This window comes from Exophiala oligosperma (assembly GCF_000835515.1).
Source record: "Exophiala oligosperma strain CBS 72588 unplaced genomic scaffold supercont1.7, whole genome shotgun sequence".
NCBI classification, from domain to species: domain Eukaryota; kingdom Fungi; phylum Ascomycota; class Eurotiomycetes; order Chaetothyriales; family Herpotrichiellaceae; genus Exophiala; species Exophiala oligosperma.
In genome coordinates this window covers 2,137,507-2,157,958 of record NW_015622824.1, presented here as the reverse complement: position 1 = coordinate 2,157,958, position 20,452 = coordinate 2,137,507, and the positions used below count along the sequence as shown (strand labels likewise).

The 20,452-nt window shown below is 51.8% G+C and overlaps 7 protein-coding genes across 7 annotated transcripts; 5 read left to right on the top strand and 2 right to left on the bottom strand.

The window, feature by feature from the left end:
- The first annotated feature begins 374 nt into the window (after positions 1–374).
- PV06_08008 (uncharacterized protein) lies at positions 375–2,656 on the top strand. The gene has a single exon (XM_016409299.1). It carries the CDS (start codon positions 498–500, stop codon positions 2,415–2,417), a length of 1,920 nt encoding a protein of 639 aa, XP_016261053.1. The 5' UTR covers positions 375–497; the 3' UTR covers positions 2,418–2,656.
- A 2,544-nt stretch (positions 2,657–5,200) lies between these two features.
- On the top strand, positions 5,201–6,429 carry PV06_08007 (uncharacterized protein; the record flags this gene model as incomplete). The annotated part of the gene is made up of 1 exon (XM_016409298.1): positions 5,201–6,429. Exon 1 carries the CDS (start codon positions 5,566–5,568, stop codon positions 6,427–6,429), a length of 864 nt encoding a protein of 287 aa, XP_016261052.1. The 5' UTR covers positions 5,201–5,565.
- Positions 6,430–7,091: 662 nt separating this feature from the next.
- PV06_08006 (uncharacterized protein) lies at positions 7,092–8,861 on the bottom strand (the record flags this gene model as incomplete). Its single annotated transcript, XM_016409297.1, has 2 exons — positions 7,092–7,772; positions 7,839–8,861. The coding sequence occupies 2 exons, from the start codon at positions 8,859–8,861 to the stop codon at positions 7,092–7,094; spliced, it is 1,704 nt and encodes a 567-aa protein (XP_016261051.1).
- Positions 8,862–10,204: 1,343 nt separating this feature from the next.
- PV06_08005 (uncharacterized protein) lies at positions 10,205–11,950 on the top strand (the record flags this gene model as incomplete). Its single annotated transcript, XM_016409296.1, has 4 exons — positions 10,205–10,289; positions 10,369–10,748; positions 10,807–11,216; positions 11,272–11,950. The coding sequence occupies 4 exons, from the start codon at positions 10,205–10,207 to the stop codon at positions 11,948–11,950; spliced, it is 1,554 nt and encodes a 517-aa protein (XP_016261050.1).
- Positions 11,951–12,464: 514 nt separating this feature from the next.
- On the top strand, positions 12,465–14,808 carry PV06_08004 (uncharacterized protein; the record flags this gene model as incomplete). Its single annotated transcript, XM_016409295.1, has 3 exons — positions 12,465–13,976; positions 14,034–14,457; positions 14,510–14,808. The coding sequence occupies 2 exons, from the start codon at positions 12,465–12,467 to the stop codon at positions 14,229–14,231; spliced, it is 1,710 nt and encodes a 569-aa protein (XP_016261049.1). The 3' UTR covers positions 14,232–14,457; positions 14,510–14,808.
- On the bottom strand, positions 14,343–15,826 carry PV06_08003 (uncharacterized protein; the record flags this gene model as incomplete). The annotated part of the gene is made up of 1 exon (XM_016409294.1): positions 14,343–15,826. Exon 1 carries the CDS (start codon positions 15,432–15,434, stop codon positions 14,343–14,345), a length of 1,092 nt encoding a protein of 363 aa, XP_016261048.1. The 5' UTR covers positions 15,435–15,826.
- Positions 15,827–15,979: 153 nt separating this feature from the next.
- On the top strand, positions 15,980–19,362 carry PV06_08002 (uncharacterized protein). The gene has a single exon (XM_016409293.1). The coding sequence runs from the start codon at positions 16,124–16,126 to the stop codon at positions 19,298–19,300; it is 3,177 nt and encodes a 1,058-aa protein (XP_016261047.1). The 5' UTR covers positions 15,980–16,123; the 3' UTR covers positions 19,301–19,362.
- The last annotated feature ends 1,090 nt before the right edge of the window (positions 19,363–20,452 follow it).

Here is a 20,452-nt window from a genome sequence, read left to right as displayed (position 1 = left end):
ATGGGATGAGGATCTGTTGACGGTTGGTTTGATGACGAGGAGCATTTGAGTCTTTGCCAATATTTATTTAAATGATCGACGACATGAAACCATGTCACCCTCGGGGAATTCTGTCAGGCCATAACTCTAGGAATTCAATTGCGATGATATTAGGATTCTTGTACGTGGGTCTATGCCATACAAAGACATTTGCATAGTCTCGTTAACATAGATGTGCAGTCGCGTGCTCCAAACACCGTGTAAAGACGGATCCTGTGGTTTCTACAGCAGCAATTCGCGATACGAAGTACGAGGGCAACCGGATTTATATTAATTTGTGGGGGAAATTCACACATGCCCCACGATCTTTTCAACGCTGCATTTCCTTTCCACATCAATCACCGAAGTTGTAACTACAGTTTGCTACACTTCTGTCGAAGCGTCCCTCCTTGATCACAACATCTATATCTGCAATGTCACAGTGATATAAAGAGACTGGCGATCTTTATTACAGCGGCATGACCGCCTCTTCCTCCGCGCTGTCGGCGCTTCTGAAGAAATCGACTCTCGATGATCACGAACAAATCCTCGATGCGTGCAACAAGACCCTCAAGTCGTCCAAGTCGGATCCAGAAGCTCAACATGTCAAACTTGTCGCCCTCCTGAAACTGGATCGATACGAGGAGGCCGTCCAATTCGCAGAGACTGCAGGCGACTCCTTGCGCAGGACAGCCCAATTGGAGTATGCATATGCGCTGTACAAGACGGGACGGTTAAAGGAAGCCGTTGCTATTTCTTCAGAGATACAGAGTAGAGGTGCTAGTCATCTCGAGGCGCAGGCAAGATACCGACTGGAAGACTCGTTGGCGACATCTGAGCTTTACCAGCGCCTCAGAAACGCCCACGACGAGTCGGAAGGTTACGAATTGCATGTGAACCAGGGCGCGATAGATGCCCAAGCTCAGTGGATAGGAGTTGCAGATGTCAAATCAATACGAAGGCCTGGAAGGGAGGACCTGGAAGCCTTTGAGACCGCATATAATGCCGCCTGCGGAAGCATCGCAAGAGAGGAATATACACAGGCGGAAATGCTCCTGAAGAGAGCGAAGGAGCTCTGCAGACATTCGGAAGACCTCACAGACCAGCAAAAGAGGGACGAGCTGATTCCCATTACTGTCCAGCAGCTATATGTGCTACTGTGCCTGGGAAAGAGTGCCGAAGCAGAAGCAGTCGCCTCAGAGATCATCATTGAGGATGCTTCCGACTTGTCAACACGACACATCGCCCAGAACAACCTTTTGGTGACCAGAGGATTGGACAATACGTTTCTTGCCTACAAACAATTCCATGCTACTGACAAGATTCCGTCGAATGACAAGCTCTTTTCCTTCCAGAGTGCACCTCTGACGTCCAACCAGGCAACCCTAGATCTACGGGCTTTCAAGTTTGATGGCTTGAAATCATCCAGGCATATCCCGGGGAAGTCGGACACACCATCAGACGAATTTATTTCCTCATGCTCAAAGGCAGCGGCGGTGGCAGGTAACGGAACAGGCAAGGCTGCGATTCGGAAGATACTGTCTCTTCTGGAAAAACAGCCAAAGGATATCGGCATTATCGTCACCTTGGTCCAGTTATACATGCTGAACGGCGACAGCACATCAGCAGTGGAGTTGATGGAAGATTTCTTGAAGCGACTGGAGCAGTCGGCCGTTGAACATGAGCAAAAGACCAGATTCAACCCTGTCCTTGTGAGCCTCATGATCAGCTTGTACAAGCATCGAGACCAAAAGAGCCACGTCAAGAAAGAACTTGCAAAAGCCGCTGCATATTGGCGCACGCAACCCAACCCTCCCGCGAGCCTCTTGACTGCAGCCGGTGTTTCACTCCTAGAATCCCATGACGAAGCTGATGCAAAGTTGGCGTCGGAGATTTTTGCAAGATTAAAGGAACAGCTACCGAACGACAAGGCGACAGCTGCCGGTTACGTCGCGTCCCACGCCGCAGCTGGGAGCAGCCAGCTCAAGTCTGACATTGACAAACTCACCCCGGTCGAGGACCTGGTTCGAGACGTGGACGTTGGCTCGATCGAGCAAGCCGGGATCCCGCAGTCGTCGAACGCGCTGGCCATTGCACAACTAGGACGGAGCAAGAAGCGAGGCGCTCCGGAAGCTGGGGAAGGCAAAGCGAAACGCATCCGCAAGTCAAGACTACCCAAAGACTTTGACGAGAACAAGAAACCAGACCCGGAACGGTGGCTGCCCATGAAGGACAGGAGTTACTACCGTCCACCCAAGGGCAAGAAGAGGGCCAAACGAGGCGGTGACACACAGGGCGGCGTCGTGAATGAAGACTTGAATGTCGACGCGAAACCGGCAGCTCCTGTTGCCTCTGCATCCGGAGGGAACAAAAAGAAGAAGGGCAAGGGCAGGAAATGAGACGAGAAAGAATCACGTACATGCGAACCAACGGCCTTTGATAGTCCACTCGTTGGGGGAAAATCAAACAAAGTATTTCCATATCACGTGTTGAGATACAACACTACTTTGAGGTCGTGAGCAACGTGGCCTGCACTCCATTATCATCTCGTGTCTCCGATTTTCCCTTCTTTCTGTGATGTTGATGATGGAGGGGGAAAAAGCATGACCGTCGTGTGCAGAACCGGACGATCCAAAACACTTTGACAGGGGACGTGCGAGTCTGACCTCCGGCGACCTCACAAGCTATTGTATTGTATCTAGGTACCGAGGTGTTTTAGTTTTGTCAAATCACAACCATGTGCCCAATATGATACCTACCTAGGTAGTGTTCCTTTTGATTCTGCCTGGTCAGTAACCGGGCGGTTTGTACCTACTGTAGGTAAATACTGTTAGCCCAACCACCCCCCCGGGTATATAGTACCCAGAGTGATTGACTCGTGCGAGAAACACTCCACCGCCTCGTGCAGAAGAATTTTTGGGCGGCGGGGCGAGGGGGGAGAAACATGATGGGTTTTCGTGAGACACGTCAAAAACGTCAAGTTGTCAGTGTCAGTGTCAAATTGCGGCGGTGGAAATCAAGACGGGATTAAACTTGTGGACTCGATGTTGGGGGTGATAAGTGGCTGGATCTCCTTAGGATAAAGGATCATATCGACCGTTCCAAAGGTATTTCCAGCAGGCACTGTTCCCACTGTAAACTAACCCGCCTAACAGTTTACAGTACAAGTATGAGTATGCTAATAAGAGAGAGAGAGAGAGACAGAGAGAGAGGACACTATTTAGCCCCAAGGAATAGTTACCTAAAAAGGGTAGAAATGGAAGTACCGGACATGTACCAAGCTACAAGGTACTCCGTACAATGGGTGGTAGTAGTAGTAGTAGTCGTAGTCGTCGTCGTCGTACTTTGTATACTGTACTCGTAGCTAGCTAGGTACATTGTACGCCAAAGTAAGGTGCCGACAGCAGGTACTGTAACTCCGTAGGTGCCTGGCCTAAAGACGCTAACCCGGGGGGGCTTCCGTTTCCCTCATCAGTGACCCATATACTCCTTACCAGGTACCGGATACTCCGTACTGTAGCTAGGGAGTTATTTAGCTGCTCAAAGGAGGGTTTATCCGTACGGTAGTCGGGGGGGGGGGTTCAAGGGGGTCAAGTACAAAACTCCCCCTCTCGTAAGGGACCCGGCAGGTCGAATTGAGGTGTACGGAAGTACGGAGTACAATGAATGGCTGCTACAGAGGCACACGAGGTTTCCTTACCTTGGGTACCTAGGTACAGTCTTGCATGGTTCCATGCAAGGGGGAGAAACAACCGTCTCTTGGTCCCCCACGAAGAAGCAATGTCCTCCTTTTGCACCGTGTGTTTTTGATTTTTTTTTTTTTGATTTTTGGGTCTGTCCATGCTGCTGGTTTCCCACGGGTCCGTTCGCTTTGCCCGGTTGGCCGGTGTAACACAAAACGCTGCGTGCGTGCGTGCGTGCGTGCCCCGTGGCCACTACCTCGTTATTTAGTGTTACTCAGACTCGCCTGACATGAGGCCGGCTTTTGGTGATGATGATCATCACCATCATAATCATCACACGATCCTCGTCACCCAGTCCAGTGCCGCCAATGCTGACGACTAAAAACTCCTCAACGGTGTACAGTCAGCTACTGTACCTGTTACTGTAGATACGGTGGTGGTAAGCATGTACGACCAGACGAGATAGCATCATGTCGGACCTGAATTACTTGACCTCGCAACATGTGATAGATTTTGTGCCTTGGGTGGTTTTAGGGTCAAGTGATGTCTGTTTCCAAATGGACAGTATTTTCCGGAGCCCCAATTGTTACAAACAGTGGATTGTGTCTTTTCCCGGCGACCATCGTTCCGCCTTTTTTTTTTCTTTACCAGGGCCCCGGTACCGCCGAACTGCATGTAAATGTGTTGATGAGCAAATCCATTGGTTCATTTCCCACCGGTCGTGGCGACCGCGCATCGAACTACTTACTGGATTTGTCCTTGATCCAGCTGGCTACGGCGAGGTCCTTTCGTTCAGCTCGTGGCTACGGAGTACTACACAATACAACCTGACGAGTGATCCGTCCTTACGGAGTATCCCACCCAACCACTCTCAATCAATCACCTCCCTTCCCCCTTTGCCTGGCGCCGGCTACCCCCTTGCAGGAATGGAGGATAATGATGATGATGGTGTTGGATTGAATTGAGACATCAGTTGCTTTCCTCCTCCTTAATTGGGCACATGTTATTTGGCCACACACAAACACATCCCTTTTTCCATCATCGGGGGCTTGCTGTTGTTACAAACCATTCCCACACCTTCGCACCGAGAAAGAAGACTTTTAATCGTGTAGTCAATTCTACTCGCTCGTCCTAGAAAAAACTCTGTGTGTGTGTGCGTGTCTGTGTGTACTCCGTAAATAAAACAAAAAAGGTACTCCGTACACACCAGAGAAAGCTCGGATGTCACTTTGCTTCATCCATCTCTTATTAGCCCCCCTGCTCCCTCTCTCGCCTCTCCCCCCCGTGACACTTCCCGCCGCCATCTCTTGTCCTTTTTTTTTGGAGGGGGCAGGACTACGGAGTAATAAATTCTTCAAACATGACAGCTTCCTTGCCAATCTGTGCGCCATGATCCGTGTCATCTGTCACTGTCTCGCCTTGTTCCGTGCTGCGCTTCCCGGTCAACCTGTTTATGACAGCCGTTAAGATCGTCCACGCATATATCACAAAAAAGCCCCCCGTCAATAATAATCCACCCCCGTCATCATCATCATCATCATCACCGGTGCTGTTTTGTCGTCGCCGTTGTCGTCAGTGTGCACGGCAATAAAAATTTACAGTATTCAAATCTTTCCAATCATCATCAGAAAAGGATCATCCATCTTTCCGGGGGTGATCGTTGATCGATCGCCAACTGCAATCGCAATACTCCAGCAAAGCCAGCTTGTTGCCGTTTTGCCCCCAAGGCAAAAAAACACCGACACACACGGAAGGAAAAAGGAAAGAGAAGTGACCAACTTTTGGACTCTTTTTTTTCCATCTCTCTTTTTACGGTCTCTGGCAAGGACAAGACCAAACCTTTCTTTTTTTTGGCGTCGTTGACATGCAAATGGAGCTCGGCTTTTCGGGCTTCAAGGCCCTCAACGTCGGGTCCAACTTTGAACAGTCGGAGGACGTGAACGAGTACTTCACGCTGCACGCCCCTCCCAACAGCAACCTGCAGAGGGAGCCCGGCGCGTCGTCCGACGACGTGACGGCGCCGATGGTCCTGAAGCGGCTGCAGCAGTCCTTCCTCCTGGCCGAGGTGACGGTGTCGGCGGAATTCGCCATGGACCACGACCAGGCCGGACTGGTCATCTTCGCGGGCGGGCCCCCTCCGGGGGTGGACGGGTCGATGGTGTCACAGGCGACGACGACGACGACGACGACGACACCTTCGGGTCGAAGGAGCGGTTCCCGGTACCCCTCGGGCTTCACCCTGGAGTCGATCGTGACCCGAAGGTGGGCCAAGGCCGGCCTGGAGTTCGCCAGGGGGGAACTGCACGCGGCGTCGTCGGTCGCCGTCTCGACCTGCGGGGCCGACTGGTCGTCCTCGGCTCGAATGCCCTCGCCGTTTTCGACCTTCGACCCATTCTCCTTGACGTCCGTGTCGTCCCAGTCGTTGCGCATCAGGTTCGAACGGGTCGACCAGTCCCTCTGGATCTCGTACGAGATCCCAAACTACTCGGAACCCGAGACGAACTACTACGCGAGCTCCGCGTACGCGACGGAACACCCGAGCCCGGAAGACCTGGGGTCACGGTGGAAGCAGATGCGGGAGGTCGCCGGCTTCTTCGCGGGGGTCGAACAAAAGGGCAACATCTGGGTCGGCTGCTACGCGAGCCGGCCCATGGACTACGAGCCCAGCAACGCTTGGGACGAGGTGGACGAGCTCATCGCCGAATTCGAGGACCTCGACATCTTATGATCCAATCCCGGAGCGAGCTTCTTTTCGAGTTTGGAAAAGTCTGCCTCTGACTAAGGTATGGTTCTCACTGGGAGCTGTCAAATTGCCTGTCGACGTGGGACTCAGGAGCGGAGCCGCAAGAGAGGGAGAGAGAGAGAGACGATGGAGGACGACGAGAGCAGGCTCTCTCGTAATCATCTAGATCCGAAACGCTGGCGAGTGAGTCGCACGCTTTATGAGGTGAACGCGTGTGTGTGCCTCTTTGGTGCGAAGAAATTCGGCAAAGTCTACTTCTGTGATGTGCACGAACGCATCGAGAGAGCTCGGTATCTACCCACGACCACATTGACACGCAGAATGTTGGGGAGATTTGATCAAATGGAACAACACACACACACACACACACACACACACATCGATGTTTGTTCGGAATTCTAGGGAAGAGGCGTATCGGGATATTTGGGCGCAAGGCAAAAGCGATTTGTTTATGATGGATAGAGACGGACTCGGATCGAAGAACGTTCAACCGGGGAATTTGGGACGCCGGGGACACAGGTGCAAGAAGGACACCATGGGGACTCGGGACTGGATAATGAACCACCCGCTTTTTTTTCCCTTTTCATGATACCTACGTATATGGCGTGCTATCTTGACCAAGCACAGCCTCTATTTAGCGTTCTCGTTTATATCTCTTCAATCACCCGCTTCCCGGTCAATTCCTTCGTGCTGTTCAGTCGTTTGACATGCACACCTCTTGCTTTTGACCACGCTACAATGTCGCTGGAGACCTTGGGGCACTGGACCAGGGTCACCTTGTGAAGTTTGTTGTTGGCTTCGATCAAATCTGAAATGAAAGCCCCCGTGATCTGGGATTCTTCGATGACCAGTGTTTCCAGACTAGGCAGGCCGGTTGCAAAACCCGGACCGAGGCTGTCCGAGAGGGCGCCTGTCTGCAAATGCAGGTCCCGCACACCCTTGAACCTACCTATCTCTATGAGATGACACAGCATGTTCTCATATTGTGCCCTTGTCGTGCCCATCCAGGTAAACTTGGCGATGTTCTCCGTGGCGATCGAAATGAACAAAAAATCCGGCAGACTCTCGCATCCAACTGCCTTGAAGGTTTCTAGCTGAATTGATTGAAGCCGAGGAAATGAGTCTGTGGGCTCAACTAGTGCCACTATGGACGAGAGGAAGATCTCGAGAGACTTAAGCGAAGCAGGAAGGCTGATCTCCGGGGTACGAAAGTCTCTCAGTGATAGATGCTGGAGGCGTTTCAAGTGCCGAAGATCAAATGAGAACCCGGACCAAATTTTGGCAAGGCCCAGGCTTTCGAGCCGTAACATGCGATCGAACAAGTTTGTCTGTATGTACGTGGTCAACACACAAGGTCAAGAGGCCAGATAAAAGTTCTGCTACACCAGACTTACGATATTGAGAGGCATGGGCTCAGATAGTGGTCTTGCGCTTATGTGAAGCTGTCGCAGATTATCCCCGTGAAGCACGGGGATATGAGGAAAGGGAGAGGCCGTCAACCCATCAGCTTGAGGCCGAGATGGAAACAACACCTGCGAGAATATGGCTGTTTCCAGCTTGGGACAATCTTGAAGGATCTGTTGGACTACTGCAAAAGGGATTGATTCGGGATGGAGTTTGATGGTCCTTAGGTCGAACTTGGGAAGAGGCAGGTTCCAGGCCGCGAACCGCTTGTCCTCTACCTCGAGAACTGCAAGGTTCTGCCAATTTTGCCAGTACCGCATACGATCGGCCAGGAGGTCAGATGCTGCTTGCTGCAAATGGTCGACGCGGACAGCGGTAGGGCGTGTGAGCCGTCTCAGAGCCGCGTGGAGCATCTTCGTGTTGATGTCCTTGGTAGGGCTTGGGAATGCCAATGTGTCAGTCAGTGGTGACATGCTTCGTAGAAGTCTGTTCCAGGCCTTGCATACCCGCAGCATTTTTATATGCTGCCTGTAGGGTAGAAGTGACAGGAATTTCTGGACAAGTTCGATTGGCAGAGTTTGCATTGGGTCGACTGGTCTGGAATTGACGGTGTCGAGGCGGATCTGTTCTCGAGTGCTGCCTGCCGCCGCAGAAATGGTTGCAAAGTACTGGCTCGACGGCGACACGCGTTTAATGCCATGCTCGTACCACTCGAGGGCAGCAGATGCGTTGCCTTGTTCCATTTCGGCTTGGCCACAGCGGACATAACCACGTCCATCACTTTTGTCGGCGCGGATCATTGCTTTGGCGTCATGTAAAGCTAGACCAGGCTTTTTCGTGCGTAGATGCACCGCTACACGAGTGTCGAGAATCGTAATTCGGGTTCTGGTGTCAGTGGAACCACATGCTAGCAAGGCTTGATCCATGAGATTCAAGGCATTATTCCATTGCCCTTCCCTTGCAGCTTTCCGACAATCTTGGAGAAGTTGGGTTATTGCTGTCGACGCTGACATCATGTCACCGGCGACATCGACCGAAAAGAGGTGCATAGAGTAGGATGATGGAGCCAAGTCACCTATTCATTTCATAGTATTCATTGATGAAGCTGGGGTGGTATGTGTAGAGCCCCTTGATGAACGCGTGAAGTGATCTTGACTTGCCACTAATAATGAGAGCCGCGTCCTGGCGGCCCCAGCCGTGGTTCACTAAGCTCTTGCGGTCACCCAAACATCGCCGCTTTAAAAGATGCCTGCTCTCCAGCGAAGTTATTCCATGCCAGGCGAGGAAGTTAGAGAGACTTCGTTTGCATGCTGCTCAGACTATCATTCACTTCATCTAGAATACACTTATGAGTTTTGGCCACGCTCGCTGAAAAGTGGGTATTGGAAACCCCCTGTCCAAAGCGAATCTTGCCTTCTACTTGGGAAAGGACTTGCTTGGGGAAAACGATCTTGTGTTATGTGTCTACCTGGCACTGGGTTCGTGCGGATGATTGGCAGGATGGATTTGCTCACAGGCCCGTTTGCCTAGTTGACAGAGTGCTCAGACGAAATTTTTTCGCATGTCACCTGAGTAGAGCTGGCGATGAAGCTTTTCGACGTGGTATTCAACGAGCAGTAGCTCTTCCCTGGCCTACATCGGGCGATGCCGATCTTCGAGAAACGACCGGAGGACACAAAGCTGCGTTTCCAATTGGATGTCGATGCTTGGTGCTTCTTCCCAATGCCTTTGCCAGTAGGGGTAGTATGCGACAGCCGTCCAGCCATTTGGCTGAGAAATGGACCCCACGAGAATCTCACTGTTTTCTATCGGAGTTGCTGGGCCCCAGACTTTGACGCGTACCTAAGGTAAGACGAAGTGACTCTCAAACGTAGTGATGATCATCACACCTTTGACTGGCGACTCAACTTATCCTCTATTTGTATCCTTCCCACAGACGTCTTCCCAGTGAAACCCCCACGCGACCTAGGACTACGGAGTACGTAGTCGAGAATTGTAGTGACCCCCGCGAAACCCCAGTTTTCAGGACGACGGCTCGAATATCCTAGCTCCACTGAAGCCAAAAGTCGAGCTAAGCACCTGTCCCGTCGAGGAGGTCGTCACTGCTTGTCCAATCAGGCGGTCTATGTGGTCGCAAACCTAAATTGCCGATGTGCCGGGTGATCAAGATATGGGAGCCTTTCTCCTGAATTCTTGTATTGCCTGAGGCACTGTGTTCCCCATGCTTAACACCCCACGTAGGCCGTCTTCTGGGGACTCTCGAACGGACCAGGGGATTTTCCACATAAATAGAGGTTCGTATCCAGAATGGAGTCCTTCCAAATTGAAAAGAAGCATTTTTCGAATACTCTCAAACATGGTACAACCTTTTCTTGGCCTGCGAGGCCGAAGCCTCCTGGTAGCCAACACCTGTTCTGCCGGGATGGGGTTCGTCCTGTTCGGTAAGCTATTACACAGTCGTCTGCATATGCCATGCCATACGCAGCTCCTACTTGTGCCGACTAACCATTGCTCTTCTAGGATATGATGATGGAGTCATCGGCGGACTTTTGACTGCCCCGTCGTTCCAAGACGTATTCAACCTGACCTCATCCATGCAAGGCACCGTCACCTCGTTATTCCTCGTCGGCGCTTTCTTTGGTTCATTGATGACCTCTTTGAACAATGACCGTCTAGGGCGTCTCCGGATGACTCACATAGGCAGTGTGGCTATTGTTTTGGGCGCCATCATTCAAGCCAGCAGCTTTTCAACAGCACAACTCATTGTGGGACGAATTGTTGCCGGGTTTGGTCTGGGCATCATCGCCTCCAACGTTGTCATCTGGCAAAGCGAGACTTCTCCCAAGGCTCAAAGAGGAGCGTTGATTGCCGGCTCCCTCAGCTTTCTCCTTGTGGGCCAGGTAAGAAATCATCGCTTACATGCTAGCGTGGGTCGAATGACCAGCTGACATGCTGTAGGTGATTGCATACTGGATGGACTATGGAATGAATTCGTACACTGGCACTATCGTGTGGCGCTTTCCGATGGGCTTTCAGGCTCTTTTCGCCATTCTCATGAGCGTCATGTTGTGTTTCATGCCCGAGTCACCCAGATGGCTCATCATGAACGAGCGCTACGATGAAGCGAAAGAGGTCCTCCGTGCGTTGCGATCGGCCAACCCCGAAGTCGAGAGTGTGGTGGCCTCCGAGATGGCGGAAATCCGAGAAGCCGTCGCAGTCGAACACAGCCAGAGGAGGAGGGGGTGGATGGCACTTCTCCGCCACGAAGACCTGGTCGGTTCAAGGCGTCGGGTTATCCTGGCATGTTTGGTGAACTTTATGCAGCCATGGAGTGGCAGTACTCCTGTCAGCTATTATACCACTTACATGTAAGACGCCATACCTTTTCTACACAGTGCACCCCAATAACAATCTTGTCGACAGCTTCGAAGAATCCGTGGGGTTCAGCCGCCACATGTCCCTGCTCATGTCGGGCTTTCTCCAGATATGGTTCCTGATTGCTTCGGCAGGGACCTGGTGGTTCATCGAGCGCGCCGGCCGGCGCCGAATGTTCATGATCACTGGCACCGCCATGGCAATTGTCATGGCGATCTTGGCGGCCATGATTGCCATCGATACACACGCATCCGGCATAGTGGCTGCCGTCATGCTCTTTGCCTACCAGGCGTTCTACACCTGGGGCTTCATGGGAGGTGTCTGGTGCTACGGACCGGAGATTCTTCCGTTAGACTTCCGTGGCCGAGGATTGGGTTTGGCCAACAGCATGCTCTGGATCTGGAGCTTCGTGGTGGTTGAGATTGTCCCGACCGCCATTTCCAATATCGGTTGGAAGACCTACTTGATCTTTTCTTGTTTCAACTTGGCATTCGTCCCGTTGGTCTACTTTTTCTTCCCCGAAACCTCTGGCTTGACGCTTGAGTTGGTGGACCTCGCCTTCATGGACCCTACGACCAACCCTGTCAAAAGGGCTTCGGAGCTGAGGAGGATGATTAAGGAGGGACAAGACTTGAATCTCCGTGGCAATACAGGAGATGTTGGGGAAAAGTTCGAACTTTCAACAGAGCAAGTTGAAACGAGGTCGGAGACAAATGCTGGAGTATAGAAATATCTGCCGTGAATCCGGACCATTCAAGAGCTGGGAAAGGCAGATGATACACCCAGATTCACTCTGAGCACCAACAGATCTGCTTGTCGACCTTTTTGGATTGGTCAATCACACCCAAAGTACGCTGCCGCACCAAGGGTGTTACTTGTGAAAAGCCAACCTTTGCTTGTATCGTTGGGGTATGCTAGCTTTCTGGTAGTACTTTGTCGGAAATCTCCAAATGAGGTTCTTCTGTCTCAACAATGAGAATGTCCTCGCATAGCTGTCAGGTCTGCATATTCCACAGGCCGAATGATCATGTATTAACAAGACTTCATAATCTCCAGTAAACTAGGTACCTAAATATCCGGCCCCCACGACTGAAGTTGGGGGTGACTAAGTGCCTAAGGGCGGCATCACCTCCAGGCTTGGCATGTTTACGCTCTCCCGTATCGGGTAATCATGTTGTGCAGCTGATGCGGCATACCTCGAGTCGAACCACGGCGCTCTCGACACTGACCACGGCGCAATCATGGACTCGCACAGCCTGGATCGAGCATCACAGTATCTCAACAACCTCCTCCTTGCTCGCGGCCTCCTTCCCAGCGGCAAGGCGATCGATTTCGCGCAGCCCGACCGTCATGGACAAAGCACGGATGCGACCATGTCCCGAGTGATCAATCTCGTCCACGACCTGGTCCTACGACGAGATCAAGATGCAGAGCAGAGGGAAAATTTGGCCATGAACATCCGCAAAGCCCGGGTGGACGAAGCTCAACGGCTCTTGGATCTCCAGCGCCTACAAGACAAGAATGCCGAACTCGTGCGGGAGGCTTCAACTGCGGAGGCGCAGGAAAGAACACTCAAGGCTGCAGCCCGCAGAGCGGACGCTCAGGCGAAAGAATTGAAGGATCAAATGCTCAAGATGAAATCCACCATGGACCAGGTGCGCGCAAAATGTTTGAGCGATGTCCGGAAAAGGGACGTCGAGCTCGACAAGTTGAAGGCGCACCTGGCATCGATACAGCGAGGACGGAAAGACGCATCGGGAATGAAGATCAATGTCATCAACTTCGAACCGGAACACAAAGGCAAAGAGAAGCGCAATGGACGAGAGGTCAAGGGGGCCGAATGCGGCCTGGAGAAAGAAACAAATGATTTCCTGGCAGCCATAGTAAATGAGACGAGTACGGAGAACGTATCTCTGAGGCGAATAATCACAGAGACTATGGACGTACTACGAGATCTGACCGACATGGAGAACACCTGCGCGAATGGAATGGTTGACGAGGACTCTGATGATGATAATGGAATTGGCATACCAGGACAGGACCGCAAGTCGAGACGAACAATAGCCACCCGACAACGTCATAACCTGACTTCTTGCGACGCCTTGGCGACCCGGATGGCCGCCACCCTCGACCACTGCCGGACGATATTGAAGGACCCATCTTTTGTCCCCATCGAGGAGGTGCAGCTGCGTGACGATGAAATCATCAAGCTGAGGATTGGCTGGGAGAAGATGGCCAACAGATGGAAGGAGGCAGTGACTATGATGGACAATTGGCGCCGCAAAATGGGGGAGAACGGCGAAAGCCTGCCGGGTCAAGATCTTTCGGGTTTGGAATATGGTAAAAGCATGGCAGTATTCCCTGATGGTCAACCAATCTTTGGAGCCGAAGAAGAACTGTCTTCGATCCTTTACGAAAACACTAATATAGAGGACATCGAGTCGGCGAACACGAACGAGGGCATCGATCGCGAGTGTCCGGTATTTATGCAAAGGGAGGATGCCAATCACGCAGAAGAAATTGTTGAAAGACCGCCTGGTTCTGCCCGAAAACGAAGAGCATCGATTGCTCGGAAGGCTGCCCTGAACATAGGAAAACCAGTCCGTCCGCTCCGGGCAATCGACCAGAATATCTATCCTTCGCCGACACGAGCGGTGAAGCCCAAAAATTTCTCGAAACAGAGCAGTAACTCAGACATTGGCGATTCGGATGGCCGGTTTTGTGACGAGAATGAAATGTCGACGGGAAATGAGGTGAGCACGACATGTTGCGTATATGGCGAGACCCAGATCTGATTCAATATCAAACAGATTAAACATGAGGGCGAAAAGATGACTGTGCCTACGAAGCTGGCAATGGTTGAGGCGGAAGCAGTCGAGGTACAGAAGCGTCCTGTTGCTACAACAAACAAAAGAAAGAACGGTCAGCCTAGAACTACGGGAAGAGCCACGAGAAGAAGGAGCACACTCAGTCCTGACGAGCTTGCTGAGTTAATGGGCATCGCATAGACTACTCAGCCCAAACTCCGTGTTGTGCATGGTTTTACTAATTTACTGGACGAACTGGATGATGGTGTTGGATATTGGGTTGGTTACTAAAAAGGTGTATTCACATTGCACCTATAGGCGAGAGGCATGTTGCTCATTCACGAGCACGTATCTGTACCTCGCTTTGCCCGCCTCCATATCCACAATTGCTCGATTCGCGTCTTTCATCGGGACATTGTTATTCCAGGTCCGCACCCCTTTCTCTGCAAACAGATCCAACATGTACCTAATCTCTTTAGGACTTCCAATGCTGCTTCCTGTAATGCTGCATCGTTTTCCTAGCAGCTGAAAGCCATTGACCGGGGGCAGAGCGTCCTCGGGAGCACCTATCTGCACAAACACACCGTCGACCCGCAGGAGTTGGAGGTACTGTTGTAGAGGCATCTTAGGACTGGAGACGGTGCTCACGATGATGTCGAGGCTTTTCCTGTGCTTGCGATTCCACCCTTTATCCTCGTCGGTGGCAATGAAGTCGTCAGCGCCCATTTTCAGAGCATCCGCTTTCTTTGTCGACGTTCTCGATATGGCCACGACCTTGTCGGCGCCCAGAACTTTGGCTCCCATTATGCCAAAGTGACCGAGTCCACCGACGCCGATGATGCCGACCGTTTTGCCGGGGCCAGCCTTGTGATGGAGGAGTGGTGAGAAAGCCGTAACACCTCCGCACAGCATGGGCGCCGCAACATCACTCGGTAGAGCATCGGGGATTCGAAAGACGAAATGGGACGGGCCTCTCCAATAGTTGGCATAGCCTCCGTAGGACTTGTTGCCGTCGCGATACTTGCTGTTGTACGTGCCCGTTTGACCGTTCTGGCAGTAGTTCTCGGACCCGTGGGAGCATTCATCACAGTCGGGCCTCAGACACGACGAGCTCTGAGCTCCGACGCCAACTCGATCGCCAACTTTGATCCCTCCTTCGGCCTTGGACCCTACGCGGACCGCGGTTCCAACGATCTCGTGGCCAACGACGACAGGGTACATGGCCGGAGCCCATCCGCTCCTGAGGGTGTGCAGGTCAGAGCCACAGATACCACAATGAGTAATCTTGATGTCAACATCGGTTTCCTCGAAGGGCTTGGGGGTGAAGTCTCGCCAGACCATGTGGCCGTTTGCAGAGTCTTTGTCGAGGCCGACCCAGCCTTGGAACTTGTAGTCGGTTGACATTGTGTATCGTAGTGTGGTTCAAACGAACAAGGATGATGACGCTGAGTGATTGTCTTGGAGAGGATAGAATGCAGACTCTAGGCTCAGCTGTCTCGATTCGAAATGTGAGAGAGTTATTATTCTTTTTATCTCTTTCCAGCTTTTACCAAGGGAAAAGTGATGATTTATCAAAGCCTCGGTCCAGAAATCGATGGTCTCGGTCAATTGCTGGAAATGGAGATGCCAAAGGCGGGAAGTGAGCGGATTGATGGGAATCTCGGCCAAGCCAGTCGATAAACAGGGATCTAGGATCTCAGACGGTGCATACAAGTTCTTATAAATCCCTATGAAGCCCGAAATCGTCAGAGGTGAAGACCGAGAGAGTCTGTATGATACCAACACCGTCAATAATGATTGTGGTGCCTCTTCGGAAAGGGCAAGTGGTGGTGATGGTGGTTGATGGTGTTGGAGTCCATTGGCTGCATGACTAAGCGGCGTCATTGTTTGAAACCGCGTTTCGTTTTTTGTGTACTCCGTATCGACCATTATTTCTTGTACTGAAACAACACGACAACGCGCGACAACGGCACTTTTGCCCACCATCTAGCCATATTCAGTCGCAAACGAAACTGACAAGATCCTTTCTCTTGTGCTACCGAGGCAATGCTTTTGATCGAAGACCGCGAATAGCTCATCCGCCCCCCATCATCATGAACCGTTTCACCGCGGACTATTCGTCCAGCATCAATTCCACTCCTGGCAAAGAGCCCGAACGACCACGCGCAAATCTCTTCGCTTCCAATACTCCGCAGCTAGCCAGCACGACCCCTATCGCGCCTCCTCCCTCCCAGATCTTCGGAAGCTCCTCTTTCGGCAACACTGGCGTCAGCAAACTACAATTGCCCTCCAAGCCTTCGAAATCGTCTCCTCCCTTACGCTCTCCACAATCCCGATCATACGAAGAGCCGCGCACGAAGAATGGGACGCCAGCCAGCAAAATGGCAAGACCATATCACACTTCGTTTGGGCTGTCGCAAAACTCAGAATACACCGACCTAGATGATGCAGATGCGGACTTTTCAGATGAAGAAGCCATGGAAGAAGAAGAGCCAGGGGTGGCGGAGGAGTACGGGACAAGCCAGTTTGGATTCTCACGGGGCTTTGAAACTATGAATGAGCAATCGGCAGCATCGCTCATGAAGTTCAGCACCATGAGCGGGAACAATCGAGATTCCAGGATGTTGTCCCATCAGCATCGTAGTAGACCTTTACGGGCCTCGAGAATTTCTGCCTTGCCCAACAAAGGCAATGAAAACATCGTCGTCAGTCTGGCGCAGAACATGGCCACGAGGGCACAACCAGCCACTCTAGCCGAACCGGACGAGGTGATCTTGCAAACCGAACAGCTCCTCCGACAACTCGACGAGCAGACGCAGTACTTGATGGACAGCAACAGGGCCCTCGAAGCCGTTTCTGAGCGAGTCGTCGAGTTGATCTCCGTCTGGCATCGCTTCGTGGAGATAGACCGTCCTGCCCTCGATAGCAGCGAGATCGGGCCACAGCCTTCGGCGCCTGCGTTCACGAAAGCCAACTATCTAGCATCTCTCTTACTCGCCCTGCGGCATCCTCCTCCTTCTCCAAACGGCCCTTCGACTCCAATGCCACAGCTTCTCCTAGAATGGCTCGATGAGTATCACGTTTCGTATGAGTCGCTCTACAACTCCGTAGCTTCAGCTCAACCCAGTTGCGTATCTCACGACTTGTTTTGGGATGCCGTTCAAAGCTTGGTGCTGAGGGGCAGATTGGGCATGGTCATGCAGTTGTTTGCTGATGCCGATTTTCGATACGCCGCATCTGCTACAGATGAGGGCACGGATGAGATCGGCTACAAAGGCGCACAGCTCCAAGCAGTCCAGAGTGCCATATACCGCGCAAGAGTCCTACTCAACTCTTGTCCTGTAATTCAACTCGAAGATTGGAATGTGGCAGGCCCGGAGTGGGACTTGTTTCGGAGCCAAGTCGAGGCAGAACTGGAAAATTTGACAGATCAGGCTTCAGCTCACGAAGAACTTGACGATGATGAATCTTTTGAGGCGGAGAATTTTGGATTGCGCAAACCTGGCAAAACCCTCCTCGCCAAGCTTGGGCAGAAGTCCAAATCGACCTTGCCTTGGACGATCTACCAGAACTTGAAAATAATCTACAACATCATGCTCGGTAGTGCCGAAGAGATTGTTGCTCAGTCTCAGGATTGGCTCGAGGCTGCGACCTCTTTGACGGTATGGTGGGATGGCACCGCAAATGCATCAGTCGCCCAATGGAGTTTCGACGTCAGCCGAGCTAATAACTTGGAAGCGGCAAACCTCACCGAGACAGACCTCTATCTCGCACGGTTGCGAGACTCGTTTCTCAGCGTGACCGATCCCAAAGATAAGAATGCATTCCAAATCAATGCCATGTCGCCTGTTGAGGTTGGCTTAGCCGCGGTGCTCCAGGGTAACACTCAAGGAGCTCTTCTAGTGCTCCGTGTCTTGTCCCAATGTATTGCTGCTTCTGTGGCCGAGATTGGGTCCAAGGCGGGATGGCTAGAAACTGAAGGCTCCGCTTCTCGACCAAGTGGGTTGAATGATGAGGATCTCATGGTGCTCAGCTACGGCGTAGAGAAGCCAGCTGTGTCCAAGGATGATATTCTGCGGGGTTACGCCGATCAGCTCTTTGATAAGGACATATTACGGCTCCCTGACGGCACTGCGGTTGAGGGCTGGGAAGTGGCAATCTCGGTCGTGAACAGACTGGATGACCGTGAGGCCATGCGAGTTGCTGTTGGCGGTTATCTTGACCAGCTCCAGGTTGTCTCCCAGGATCGAGCTGAGAAGCTTACCAATCTTTGCTCGGATCTCGGCCTGCAGGAAGAAGCGCGCAAGGTCTCGGATCGTTTTGGAGATCATCTCGTCAACAACACGACAGACTATGGCACAGCTCTCCTGTGCTACTCACGGAGTCATGCGTCACACAAGATTCGACAATTGATCGATCTGCTGATCAGCTACTCCTTGGTCCAGTCTCGAGCATATCCACCGGAAAATGAGATGGACGATGGACTACAAAGCCTGGTCGGAAACCCCAAGTCTGCCCTGTCAGATATCGCCGAAGCCGATCCCGAAGCCGCGGAAATTCTGCAATTCTACCTTGTCGGCTATGCTTGTCTCAGACGCTTCTACACTCTACGCGACCAAGATGCTTTACAAATGAAGCCCTCGACTCTCAAACCTCTCGCCCGTCGTAGAGCTGCCGCCAAGACCCTCGTCGCTGCAATCGACAGTGCAGCAGACAGCATCTATGGCGGTCTTTACGACCCTGAACGCCAATCTGCCATCCAAGTCGACGGGTTGTTAACACTGCTTGGTGAAGCCACTGCGCTGCTCGCCGACAGCCACCCCTCGGGCAAGTCGGTCTTGACCCCGACGCAGATCTACTCCATCCTGGCCGCGATCGAAGACCTCTCGACGGTGTCGGCGCGGGTGTACGACGCCACGGAAGAATGTTTGCAGGCCGCTCTGCGGAACTTCCACGGCTCCCAGCCGCCGAGTCCACACGCCATGCTCAAGAAAAGCATGTCGTCCGGCACGAACTCGGCTTTTAGTTTTAGCATGATGGGTTCGGAGATGCTGGGCAAGAGCGATCTGACCAGCACGGGCACGGGTGGCGGCAAGAGTGCAGGCAGTAGCGGCGTGCTTGTCCCCGGCCCCGGCCAGAACCACGATACTGCACCGAAAGGATGGGACTGGCGGGAGAGGTTCAAGGACAACAAGCAGGTGACGGGCGACGAGGTGGTGAGGACATTGAGAATAGGATTGGCCGAGGAGTTGAGTCTCGCCGAGCTCTAGTTAGACAATCGCGGGGGAAAATCGTCATGAACGCGCATTAAACGAACCAGCACAGGCAATGTATTGTTTGTTAACCGTATTGTGATTGTAACTGAATCTCGGTCAAAGCAGAAATTGTTTGCCCCAAGTGTGTGTATGGTGTAGATCTTTTCGGATCATGTTTGGATCCTGAGTTCGAGCGAGTGTGCACAACTTTTCGCACCTAGGTAGCCATGCCAAAAACAAAAACACTGTCGACAAGAGTATTGAGTACGACAGTACTCGGTAGGGGGAAGAACGGTACTACTGAATTCACCATTGCTTTGAAGCCCTTCAATTCTGAGAGGGTGGTGGGATTTTTCTTTGATGGACACATGCCCACTGGCGACACCTTTCGAACCCTGGATCGGTCGACATTGGAATGACATTCTTGACTTCGACCGGCCCTCTCTTTCTCTCCTCCCAAGCCACTTTCCAATATCCGTGGGGCGGGACATGTCGAGCCCGGTTCGAGAAAGAAAAAAAGCCTTCGAGAGCCAGGAATGACCCCGTTGGTATCCTGATACACAATTGTACCGTGCGTGCTCGAGCATACTCCCAGCAAACCGTGGCGAAGAAGAGGAGTTCGTGTGTGTATATATATATATTATCTCCTCCGCAGCCCGTTTGTTATGTTGGTGGCTTGGCATGGTCTTGGCGCGTTTTTCTATTTGGCAAACCACGCGTTTGACAGGTGCCAACTCCACAAAACACCCGCCATGAGACGTTCACAACGCATTCCAAAGGCTAAACGCTGGTTCGATGAAAAGGATAGGTCTATATCACCTAGACCTCAAAAAAAAGCAAAAAAAACGCGCTGAAAGTGCCTAAAACACGCCCTATAAGGATTAATATAGCTATAGAGGTTAAGGACCTTAAACCTAAGGAGAATCCTTCTTATCTTTTACCTATTTAAGTACTATAAAGGCTAATAACTATATTAGCGTTAGGCAGAGAGCCTATTAATCTATTTATAAGGTTTTTAGGCTGGAACTTAATTTGATTAATCTGTGATATAATAAATACTAGGGCCACTTAATTAATGGACCTAGCCCTAAGAAATATAAGGCCCTAGGTTTCTCTTATAGAAGAAAAACTTCTCTATTAACTTAGTTTACTTTTTTTATATAGTTA